The sequence below is a fragment of the Mobula hypostoma genome, chromosome 22 (assembly GCF_963921235.1).
Source record: "Mobula hypostoma chromosome 22, sMobHyp1.1, whole genome shotgun sequence".
NCBI classification, from domain to species: domain Eukaryota; kingdom Metazoa; phylum Chordata; class Chondrichthyes; order Myliobatiformes; family Myliobatidae; genus Mobula; species Mobula hypostoma.
The window spans coordinates 37,970,684-37,983,517 of NC_086118.1; the positions used below are offsets into that span (position 1 = coordinate 37,970,684).

The 12,834-nt window shown below is 39.5% G+C and overlaps 1 protein-coding gene across 5 annotated transcripts in view; it reads left to right on the plus strand.

The window, feature by feature from the left end:
- LOC134360282 (BAH and coiled-coil domain-containing protein 1-like) overlaps window positions 1-12,834 on the plus strand; it is a 451,521-nt gene that overhangs the window by 128,304 nt on the left and 310,383 nt on the right. For all 5 annotated transcript variants that reach the window (XR_010021300.1, XM_063074459.1, XM_063074458.1 and 2 more), the window contains exon 4: window positions 11,273-11,398. Coding sequence is in view for 4 of the 5 variants with exons in the window: in XM_063074459.1 (XP_062930529.1) it covers window positions 11,273-11,398 (126 nt within the window). In the remaining variant the exon portion in view is untranslated. The remainder of the gene's footprint in view (window positions 1-11,272; window positions 11,399-12,834) is intronic.

Sequence of the window (12,834 nt, forward strand, 5' to 3'; positions counted from 1 at the left end):
ATGTTGCATTGATCCTGCAGAATCATTTTCTGTGCTGTTTTTCTACATGTGTTCACTGTATCTCTGGCATTACCAAAAAGTAGTGAAAATACTCAGCAGGAACTGGATATACTCGGGTCTTCCCAAGGTGGATTTCATTATGAAGCAGAATTGGGAGAATGTAGAGAATGTTGATTTCTGCACTCATATCCAAACATAGACAGCCAGACATGTGCGCGCGCTCACACACACATACCCATATACAGTACAAACACACACATGCTTACAGAAACACATTTCTCAATATCTCACTGATCAGTTAAATGGAAAAGGTCCCTATTCATGGCCTTGATGTGCTGAGTGATATTTTCACACTTGCGTGTTGCTATTCATCCATGTTAGAATTATTTTGACCTCTAAGAGTTAATCTTTGCCTTCCGTAAATCAAAATTCTTGTCTCCTATTCAGGACATGTGCGTTAATCTGCCTGAACTGTAAATGAGTTCCCTTGCACAGCTGCATCGGTGTTTATTTTGTCACCCCTTGAAAGAGCTCCAGTGTTCCGACATTGTGAGGGTCATGGCTCCAGGGACAGCTGTTGCTATTAAAAATGATTTTTTTTTGATACGGGCTTGTTCTCTCTCGCATTCTCCCTGTTTGAATATAGAAGTCATTGTTCTGTGGTGTGTTAGTGACTGCCAGTGAGTATTGGAGCATGCTTTTGGCAGGGTCCTGCACACTGCTGTATCTTGCCATTCTGTCTCACTCTTAAAGCCGCAGTACTCTCTCATGGGAAAGAAAACCTTAAAATGACAAATGTGTTCATTGTAGGCCATTATTCTCTTTTTAGTCACTGTAAATCAATAGTTTGAATCACCAGTTTTATTATGATATTCTGGCAAGCTTAAAATGTAACTTCTTGTGTTATCTGAAGCAATGGAAAGTGTTCACACTGAATATTCATTTTTTGATAGTTTTGTTATTGTTCAAATTATTTAGGGTTATTTATTTATTTATCATTTCCGACTGTTCTCCATCTCTGCAACTGAACCCTTTAACGCAAGCAGGCTTTTTCCATGGAGGTTGTGTATGACTAGAACTAGAGGTCATGGTTTAAGGGTGAAAGGTGAAATATTTAAGGCAGGGGTTCCCAAACCGGGGTCCACGGACCCCTCGCTTAATAGTACGGGCCCATGGGATAAGAGGATGGGAACCCTTGGTTTAAGGAGAACATGAAAGGGAATCTTTTACTCAGAGGGTGGTGAGAGTGTGGAGTGAGCTGCCAGCGAAGGTGGCGGATGTGGGTTTGATTTCCAAAGTTTTAAGAGAAATTTGGATAAGTACATGGATGGGAAGGGTATGGAAGACTATGGTTTAGGTGCAGGTCGACGTGAATATGCAGAATAATAGTTCTGTGTGAGCTAGGTGTGCTGAAGGATCTGTTTCTGTGCTGTAGTGATCTATGACTGTAATTACAAAATGTCCTATTGTAAAAACAGACATTTATTTGACCATGAGTATTTCAATTAGGTTGTAGGTGTACTCAGACAATATAAACACATGCATGCACACACCTCTCTTGGATTGGCCAAACCATGGTTGAAGTTGAAGTAAACTACAGCAATGTACAAGTCTTTAATGAAAGATTTTAGCCCTCGTTTTATTTTTTTCTGTAAAGGAAGAAAGATACTTTCCTACAACTAAACAATAGAAATGAAATCCTTTTATCAAGAGTCCACATTGGCTGTATAAAGCAGGTGGATCAATAAAGTACGTCAATCAGCAAGCCATCCAAAATCACATTACTCTCCTGCAGACACAACAGCCACCTGACTGCCTTCTTTTAACAACGTGCAGTTTGGTGCTGAAAGCTTAGAGCAACTCAGATATACGAATGGGCTTGAATATCAAACATAAAGTGCTGGGGTTGAAGAATGTGGTTTCTCAATAATCAACACAGGCATTGTTTGTTCCTCCTTCTAATTAACAACCATTTACAAATTAAATCCCTTCTGAAATAGTATATTCCTAACCACTGTTTTAAAAATCAGGACAGGCTTTTTTTTCCTACAGAAGTCCTGTGCAGGTATCCCATCCACAAGTATAACTCTTCACACATATAGCTAGACCTGCAGCATTAGTTTGGAAATTATATTTAATGTTCTATAGTGCAACTAGTTCTTAGAGGTGGAATTGTTACCTTGCACATTGAACGCAACAGCACAGATGTTTAATGTCCATTTGTCACAATGGGAGTAACTTTTGGAGGGGAAAAGCCAACTCCAAGTGGGAGTCTTGCATCTGCAGTTGGAATTTACAGGCTCTTGTTTAGCGGAACTAGTTAAACTTTTAACAGCTCTAATTAAAGAAGACAGCTTTAATACAACAGGAACAGCTTAACCCTTTACCTTCTCCATGTGATTTCCCATTAGGTTGGTTGCTGCACTTTTGATTTTCATTTCCTTTAATCACGGCTCTGTTGGTGCTTTTAACTCACTTCAGAGATTTATTTTCTTGCGGCCCTGCACAGTGAATCCAAGAAACACAATACAATCCATGAAAGACTGCACCCTACAGGACAGGAAAATACCAATGTGCAAAGGACAACAACTGTACAAATACAAAAAAAACCAAATCAATAATAAATAAATAAGCAATAAATATCAAGAACATGAGATGAAGAGTCCCTGAAAGTAAGTCCTTAGGTTGTGGGAACAGTTCAGTGATGGGTCAGGTTAAGTTAAGTGATGTTGTTCTCTCAGGTTTAAGAGCCTGATAGTTGATGGGTAATAACTGTTCCTAAATCTGGTGGTGTGGGTCCTGAGGCTCCTGTACCTTCGTCCTGATGGTAGCAGTGAGGAGAGAGCATGGCCTGGGTAGTGGGGGTTCTTAATGATAGATGCTGCTTTCCTGCAATAGCATGTTCTCAATGGTAGGGAGAGCTTTACCCCTGATGACTGAACTGTAACCACTACTTTCTGTGGAATTTTCTGTCAAGGACATTAGTGCTCCATGCCAAGGAGTGATGCAACCACACATATATAGAAGTTTGTCAAAGTTTTAGATGTCAGGCTTAATCTTTACTAAATTCTAAGGAAGTGTGTGTGGGGGGGGGTGGGGGGGCTGCTGTGCTTTCTTTGTTATGGCAATTACGTGCTGGGTCCAGGACTGATCCTCTGAAATGATAACACTGAGGAATTTCAAGTTGCTGACCCCCTCCACTTCTAATCCTCTGATAAAAACTAGCTCATGGATGTCTGGTCTCCTCCTCTGGAAGTCAATAATCATCTCCTTGGTCTTGTTGACATTGAGTTAGAGGTTGTTGCTGTGGCACCACTCAGCCAGATTTTCAGTCTCCCTCCTATATGCTGATTCGTCACCATCTTAGAATCGGCCGACAGTGGTGTTGTCAGCAAACTTAAATATGGCGTTGAAGCTGTGCTTAGCGACACAGTCATAAGTATAAAGTGAGTAGAGCAGGGAGCTAAGCACACAGAATTGCGGTGCACCTGTGCTGATGGAGATTGTAGAGGAGATGTTGCTGATTTGAACTGACTGGGGTTTGCAAGTGAGGAGACTGAAGAACCAATTGCACAAGGAGATATTGAGGCCAAAGTCTTGGAGCTTATTGATTAGTTTTGAGGGGATGATAGTACTGAATTCTGATTTGTAATCGATGAAGAGCATCTTGATGTATGCATCTTTGCTGCCCAGTTGTTCTAGGATTGAGTGAATGCCAATAAAATGGCATCTGTTAAGGACCTGTTGTGATGGTAGGCAAATTGGAGTGGATCCAAGTCGCTTCTCAGGCAGGAGTTGGTATATTTCATCACCAGTCTCTCAAAGCACTTCATCACAGTGCTCCTGGATGATAGTCATTGAGGTAGGTTACCTTGTTCTTCGTAGGCACCAGTATAAGTGAAGTCTGCCAAAGCAAGAGTTTAAATATATCGGTGAGCACTCCTGCCAGTTGGTCAGTGCAAGGTTTTTAGTACCGGGGCAGGTACCCCATCTGGGCTGAATGCTTTCCATAGCTCACCCTCCTGAAGGATGCTGTCACGTCGGCCTCAGACACTGAAATGATAGTGTCATGAGTGCTTTGGGAGTTTGTGAAGGTTCTTCCATATTTAGATGGCCAGAGCGGGCTTGGAAGGCATTGAGCTCATCTGTTATATTCTCTGTTATTTTCAAATAGATCATATTTTTAAAAAGAATTCATATGTTTAATTAAAAATATATGCAACATTTTCAATGGATTTTTCAGTGGATCATAAATTGAATTCCAAGTACGTACGCTCAATTGATGGAAACGTAGTGCATTGCCATGAGGAGAGGGCGAGCATCTAAAGTCATCAGTATTTGTTTAATGATGATGCAAGATGGCAATTCAGAACTGTGAACTTTAGGGCCTTGGTGATCCTCATAGTACCCTATTTTGGTCATGTTTGCATCTTCTAAACTGAATTCCTGGCTTTTTGATATTTTTACTGAATTTGCTGGTGTTTGGTAATTAATGATATTGTTTGCATTTGGGTAAAATTATTCAAATCTTAAAGGGCACCATCAGCTAGATTAACGGAGGAGAAAGAAACGTGGAAAAAGATGGTTAAAAGTTGCACAATGACAAAAATGATAATGTATGCTTAAGATAAAATTTCTACTGAGTTCTGCCTTGCTGCTTATATTGCACAAAGGGAGCTGATTCATTAATTTCTGAAAGATATTAATATGCATGTGTAGCTATTTCATGTGGAAGAATAGGTAGCTTAAAACGCAAATTCCACTGAATTGCAGAATAAATAGTGGTTTCACAATCATCAGGGTCCCAGTGGTAAATATAAAGTATAGAACAATACAGCACAGTAGTATAGACCATTTGGCTTATGATGTTGTGCTGGCCTTGTTTTCCTTACGTTGTTCATATGGAAAAGTATACCTTCAAATGGTGCTGGAGCCCCTTGCTGCTGCTGTCCAGGGAATAGCTGATGTAATTCTGACAATGTTTAAGTCCCTTTGTCTCATGATGTTTTTAAGGAAATATGAGGGTTAGGTTTTTTGAGGTTAATCGGAGGATGTCTGGTAATGGATAGCCACAAATGAAGGATAGCAATTGTTTTAGGGGTCACTTTCCTGTTGAAGATTTTGCATAAGAGGATGCTTTCTGTTGTGTTTGATACATCAGTGAAATAATGAAGTTTATAATTACCGTAAATGTATTGTCCTCTTAGGTGCTGTATCAGCCGAACATTCGGGAGACCTGTCTGGTAGCTCATTGATTAAACATACTTTTTTCTTCTTCTGCCTCCTGTGTTGCAGTGCAACATGCTGGGGGCTGGAGGACAGGAACAAAGGTTCATTGTTCAAATGCTGACTCTTAGGAGATGCACTTGAATGTGGGACAGGTGAAGGTATACTGTTCATCACAGTACCAAGACTGATCTTGCTGGCACTTAAGTGATGTGGCATCCAAGGAAAATACCAAGAGTATAAATACGACTGGAAATCTTGTTTGGATCAGGCAGAAACACTCTACCAGCCTTATGTACATGACTAATAATTTATATGAAAACCTTACATCTGTCTATACTGTTCTCATCACCTCCATTTGTGTCATTTTTGTACATCTTTTCAACTAGTCACTTTCAGCTCACATTAAGCTAGTCATTTAGACGCTGATGAAGGACGTCAGTGTACATCAGGGGTCACTTAAAAATTTTATTATTAAAGATTAGATTAAACAGTGGACACTTATTGATGAGTCAGCCAAAATGGATTGCAGCACAGCGACAAGGTGGAATACGCCCCCATGTGAAAATGCCTCAGCGTTACTCTTTCATGATGGTGAAAGAGTTAAAAGTGACTCATTATGGCTGCGTAAAAAAACAACTTTTTGTGTTCTTGGGGAGTAGTGGTATAGAACAACTGTGAAAACAAGGCAGATTACTGTAAATTTGGAATCAATCCAGCTGAAAATGAATCCCTGAGGTTGGTGTTTGTACAAATTAACAAGAGTGTGAGTTAAGGTGAAGACTGTGCAAATAAGCTTACTGAAGCACATAAATAGTTACCTCAACTGCGTATCTTATTAAGTTATTGTAAACAATATTTGGTGTGGTATTTTTTAAAAGGGCAACAAAGCTGAAATTTGAACTATGTGTGGGCTGAACAGTCTTTTAGCACCATAATCATTTTTAAAAATTCTGTCCAGCGAACTAACATCGCTGGTGCTTGAAGCTGCAACAGTTGGCCTGGGTTTTGAAAAGCACATTTCTCCCAATGATGGTACGACAGGAAATTCCAGATGCAAGTAGTTTCTGTGGTAGACAGGAAACCTTGTTTCAATAATTTCCTCAAATTCTTTGCTAACAAATTTTATTTGTACAGTCATTTGTGAAAATGAAATCGGAATTCAATAATTTTCCATTACTTTCTCAGTATGAAGAATGCCCATAAATGGCAGCTTCCTTTCCAGGGTTGCATCACTGAAGGAAACCATCCAAATACTAATTTTCAGAAGCCTGTGCGAATTTCAAGGAATTGCAATAGCTTGCTCTTAAAGATTAAGTGTGGTTTGAGTTTAAACTTTTATTTTCTGGCTAATGGCTGGAAAGACCTACTGCAGTGACATAAATGGTAGGGGTAAACAAGGGTATAGAAACGTTATCTCTAATTTTGTTCGTGGATGGGACATTGTAAGAGGTTAAAAAGGAAATGAAGGGAAGATTCATAGAAAAGGAAAAGCAATACTCCGGAGTAGAAATGAATCAGTGCTGCAGCAAAAATAACAAAATGATAATAAAAATAAAACTTAATTACTAATTAAAACCTTATTTAGTTATGAACCATATATAGAGCCTTCCTTTAGCTGAGTCGCTCTGGCTATAAGATGGTGTTCAAAGTTCAAAAGTCTATTATCAAAGTACACATACAGTATGTCAGAATACAACATTTTCTTGTGGACATACTCTGCAAATCTATAGAAATATTGACTATTAACAGGATCAATGAAAGATCAACCAGAGTACAAAGAGAAATGCAAATATAAATAAATAGCAATAACTAACGAGAACATGAGATAATGAGACACAGAGTCCTTAAAGTAAGATGATTAGTTGTGGGAAGATTTCAGTGTTGGGGCAGGCGAAGTTGAATGTAGTTGTCCCCTTTTGTTCAAGAGCCTGATGGTTGAGGCATAGTAACTGTTCTTGAATCTGATGGTGCAAGTCCTGAGGCTCTTGTACCTTCTACCTGATGGCAGTGGCGAGAACAGAGCGTGACCTGGAATCTCTGATGATGTATGCTGCTTTCCTACTACAGTGTTTCATGTAGATGTGTTCAATGAGTGGGAGGGCTTTACTAGTGATGTGCTGGGCCAAATCCACTACTTGGATTTTGCATTTAAAGGCAGAGTAAAAGGGCATCCTTGGTAAGCGCAGGTCCATTTGATAGCATTGAAATGGTAAAATTATTATCAATGGCAAATTTCATCTGAGTTGAGGTAAAAGTTAATAAAAGAAGCAAAAAAAGCTGCAGATGCTGGAAATGAGAAATGAAAGTAAAAGTTTTGGTAATATTCAGCAGATCAAGCAGTATTTGTGACCATGTTATATTGGTGCCCGAATGTATGGCCCACAGCACATTCGTACGCTGTATTAATTGTTAATGCAAATGATACATTTCACTGTATGTTTGGACGTACATGTGATAAGTAAATAAATCAATCTGAATATAAATCAGTGGAGAAATAGAATGTTTCAGATCAATGACTTTTCTTCTAGTCTAAGCAAATGCAATTTTATAATATTTCTCCATAATTTTTCAGTTAAACGTTGCCATATCACTGATAGGCCTTGTGTGCAGCATACTCAGAAGTTTCAAGTCCTTCCCTTCATTGCCTTTTAGTGAGCAAGTGTTGTGCGCTCCACAGCTTTACTCCCCATTGCCTGGTCTCCTGACCTTATCTAAATGCGGTAAGAGTCCAAGAGATGCACATCTTTGACCTTTGGGACCGATGGAACACTTAGCGACATTTTTAGGGGCAGAGTGATAAGTCTCTCCCTTCTCCATCCAGTATCCCTGCCTCCATTTCTTACTGCTTTCTTCCTATTAAGTTGCATGAAGTATCACAAAGATAATTCCAAGCTTTGCAGGCCATAGAGTCCAATGAAATGAATAATCATTTATACGATTACAGACTAATTTGGGTAATCGGTTTGCTAAGAACAACTAACAATTGAATTTTATGAAGAAATTTTTGGAATGATTAAATAAGGTACTGCAGTAGATGTCATACAGGTACTTTTTAAGGACTTTGATAATGTCCACAAATTAATTAAGATTTTTGAAAGAATGACAAATAGTGTACAGGACATAAAGGACACATTGAAACATGAGTGGAAAACAAAGTCCAGAATTCTTTCTACACCAGGAAAGGCAGATTGCATTAGTGATTAGGAGACAATAGAGAATAGTCAGGTGTAACTTTGTGGGTGGGAGTGAGTGCTGCAAGTTGTGGCAATGTTTCTATTGTACATGAGACCTAAAGCATCATGCCCCATAGCATAGCATTGCACACTTTAGCACCTAGAGATCTTTATTCCACCAGTGAGAGGAGAAACTTGGTGGTTGCAAAATTGTGTGTTGTTGTGGTGAGGGTCTAGTAGGATGGAGGGTTGCAAAAGAAAGTTCAGTCATTTTGTTAGCTTTATTTGACACGTCTACATTGAAACATAGAGTGAAATACATTGTTTTGTGTCAACAAACAACACAGACTGAGGATTGTGCTGTGGGCAGCCCGGTGGTATCACCAAACTTCCAGTGCCAACATCGCATGCCCGTAACTAACCTTACACGTATGTCCTTGGAGGAAACTAGAGCATCCAAGGGAAACCCATAAGGTCACAGAGAGATCGTACAAGCATCTTACAGACAGCAGTGGAACCAAACCCTAGTCACTGACCACTGGCACTGTAGAGCAGTTGACCAAAGCAGTACGCTACTGTGCCCCTCACTCTAGCAGCCGAATTAGGCTGTGATGCCCATCGAGTCTGCTCTGCCACTCAATAATGATTGGAACTGCAGTCTCGGGGATCTGGTTGGGACATCAGTGGGAGGGGTCATGATCATTTTGTGATAAGGGAATACGTTGCAGTTAGATGGCTGGGAGGCCGAAGACGACCCCAGTCAAGTAAGCAGTAGGAGGTAACAGTCAATGGGTAGGAGTGTGGGACAAGCAGCTAACAAAACAGATTAATCTTTAGGTGGATCCAGAAAATGAACTCCTGATCTGACCATGCTGGCCTCCCATTAATGTTCAAAGTTCAATATTATTATCAAAGTATACATATGTCACCGTATATTACCCTGAGGTTAATTTTCCTACAGTAGAACAATAGAATCAATGGAAAAACTACACACAAAGATAGACAAACAATCATTGAACAAACCCTGCAAATACAAAAAAAAGTAAATAAATAATGATGAGAACATAGAGTAAATTGGGGAATCATTGAAAGTGAGTCAGTAGGTTGTGTTCAGTGATCAGTTCAGTGTTGAGATAAGTGAAATTATCCACACTGATTTAGGAGCCTTATGTTTGGAGGGTAATAACTGTTCCAGAACCTGGTGGAGTAGGACCTAAGGCTCCTGTACTTCCTTTCTGATGGCAGCAGCGAGAAGAGAGCATGGACTGGATGGTGGGATTCTTTGATAATGGATGCTGCTTTCCAGCGACAATGCTCCTTGTAGATGTGCTCAATGGTGGGGAGGGATTTACCCGTGATGGACTGGGTTGTATCTACCACTTTTTATAGACTTTTCCATTCTTGTCATTGGTGTGTCTATAACAGATCATAATGCAGCCAGTCAGGATACTCTCCATTGTGCTTCTGTAGAAGTTTGTCAAAGTTTTAGGTGACGTGCTGAATCTGCAGAAACTTCTGATAAAGTAGGGGTGCTGTCGTGCCTTCTTTGTAATGGCACTTACCTGCTGGTACCGTACAGATCCTCTGATATGATAGCGCCAAAGAATTTTAAATGACTGATCTTCTCCACCTCCGATTCCCCGAATGAGGACTGGCTCATGGACCTCTGGTTTCTTCAGTGACCGTTGAACCAGACCTCATGTGTTGAGAAGGGCTCCTTCTGCACGAGTAACCTGTAAGAGTGACTGGTATTCCAAGTGCTTTCTGGGGTTAACTTACCAAGCATACTAAAAACCATTTGTGTCCTGTGTGAAAATTCTGTTGCGTGGAGCACAAAAACACAGTAGAATTTCAACCTTGGCATCTCTCATTTTGATGACATGTGATTGTAATTTCTCCCAAGAACCCTTTGTGTAAATAGTAAAGCATAAATTAAAATGGAATTTGATAAATATTTGAAAGCTATAATGATCAAGAAAAAGGAGAATGGATTGGATTTTTGTTTCCTTTTCTCCCTCTGTTCTCATTTTTCTTTTGCTTTTTATATGTTCTGAAGACAGAAGATCAATTTGTGACAAACTATCACTGCCCTCTCTCAATTTGTACTCCTGCTTGCATCACAGTTTCTCTTGGTCTCCACTCGATCACAGGCATTTTCTTTGTCCTTTCTCGCTCTCTGTCTTTGCAACGTAAAACATATCTTTCTAACTCCTCCTACTTCTCAAGAAAGATCATCGACTTAAAATGTTAACTCCCCGCAAACACTCCCTATAGTACTTAGAGCATTTTCTTCTTTTGTTTCAGATTTCCAGCATCTGCATATTTTTTTGCTTTTTCATGTGGGTTTGAGCAGATTGCTTGAGAGAATCTGCTGGCATTTGTACAATAACAGTGGGTTGCCTAGACTACTTCTGTCTGTACTTGCAATGAGTTCGCTAAGAAGGGATTACAATGGACAGTGGATTTTGAACATGTCTTTAATTATAATTTAATGTTAGTTGTCATTCGAGGAAACGAAATACGACCTTTTTGAAAAATCATTTCAGTTAAACAGAATTTTAGTCCCTCAAAATGAAGGGCAACTTGCCAGACCTCTCTACAAGTTCAGTAGTTGAATCCACTGCATCAATCATAAATAATATACGGGGAACACAAAGATTGTATCTTTTGTTATTCTTTTTCATCGCACACAGAAGCATCGAAACCTCAGCGGCTTCTTTTCCTCATGGTCTGTTTGCAATTACTAGATTTTAGTTGGAAAACCACTTTATTACTTAAACTCTGATCATTGAAATGCAGTCGAAAAGGAAAAATTGGTGCACACTGTTAAGCGACTGTGCTACTCAACTCTAACCTTGGGTTTTCTTTAGTTCCAGGGTATTCCAGATTTTCAAGCAGTTTGGCCTCCACTTTCCTTCCCATGAGCCACCTAGATCACCATGGCAACAGCAACAGTGTACTTTATGGGCAGCACAGGTTCTATGATTCACAAAAAGGCAAGTGAATTAGCCTGCACGTAATTTACAAAACAGCAACATCAGTACCATTTCTTTGTTTTAATTATGATGACGTTCAATTTAATTGAGCTAACACTTAATCATGGCAATTGTGACAATGTATTAGAAATAAAATGGATAATTAATATAATTTCTTATCAGGTTGAGTCCAGTTTTAGTTTGGAAGACTGTAGCTTCTTTGAAGTAGAAATACAGCTAATACTTGCATAGGTTACAGAAATTTACCCTTAATGAATTCGCAATACAAAAATTTTGATAAGGAATGTAATTTGGTCTGCAAAATTTATGTTGAGAAAATACACATAAAGAAATACCAAAGGCAGAAGAAGCAACAAACATTTACTTTAAGTTTTGACTGATTTTCAGTCTCTTTCTGAGAGAGGTGATCCAACTTACCTGAGCACCTATCCTGGATGTCTGGGATTGGGCTTTGTGGGAAGTACCCAGTCTTGCTCTCATGTGACATTTAGGAAATAATTCACCTTTGAGTAAATATCATTGAATTGAAATCTTTGTCCCTAGCATAAGTGCTCCCACGTACCTTCACTGACACTTAATTTGAGAAGAACACAAGCCATGACTGAACCAGGATTAGACTTGATCTGTATGGTTATCTCCAGAAGACGCAGTAGCCAATTTTAGATTGCTAATTCAAAGTTGTTATTTGCATTAAAAGATATTAAATGTTCTTGTTATTCAATTGAAGACATGTAAATGAATCAGTACTGAAGGCTTTTTGTGCAAATAAAATTCAAATGAACACATTATTCAAATGAAGTGACTTTGTATTAACAATAGACTGTACCTACCAAGCCATTAGGGGAGGCAAAATGAATGAAGTCCCTGATCAGAATTGAATCCAGGCCACAGCAGTGAAATGCCAGACCCTCTCTACGAGACTGTGGGCAATGAATAACGTAAACAGGACTCTGCGAGCGCACAACAAAATAGAATTATTCATTGTGATTATTGTCCACTCCGTAGACAAGGAATGGGGCAGAACAAAGAGAGACACAAATGCAGAGAAAAAAGATAGAAAGAATTGGGGGGGGAGGAGGCAGTGGAGTGCAAAGAGAGAAAGGGAGAGGAGGCAGATGGAGCAAGAAAAGTCAGGAAGTAAAAGGAGGTTTTTTTTTAGACAGGCAAAATACCAGTAAACAAAAGCACTAATTTTGATCCATGAGCCCACTGTTGTAACACTTCCCAAACAGCCATGTGATTGGAATAATGAAGCCTCAGAATAATAGGGATAGAAGGAGGCCTTTCCATCCAGGTGTCTGTACTGGTTCATTGAGAGTCCGTTCCAAAGCCCCACCTATTTCCCCCTTTTCAAGCATTTGTCTGATCCCTGATGAAAGTTTCTCCTGAATATATCCCTACTGCAGTAGGCAGTGACTTCCAGATCAAAAGAACTC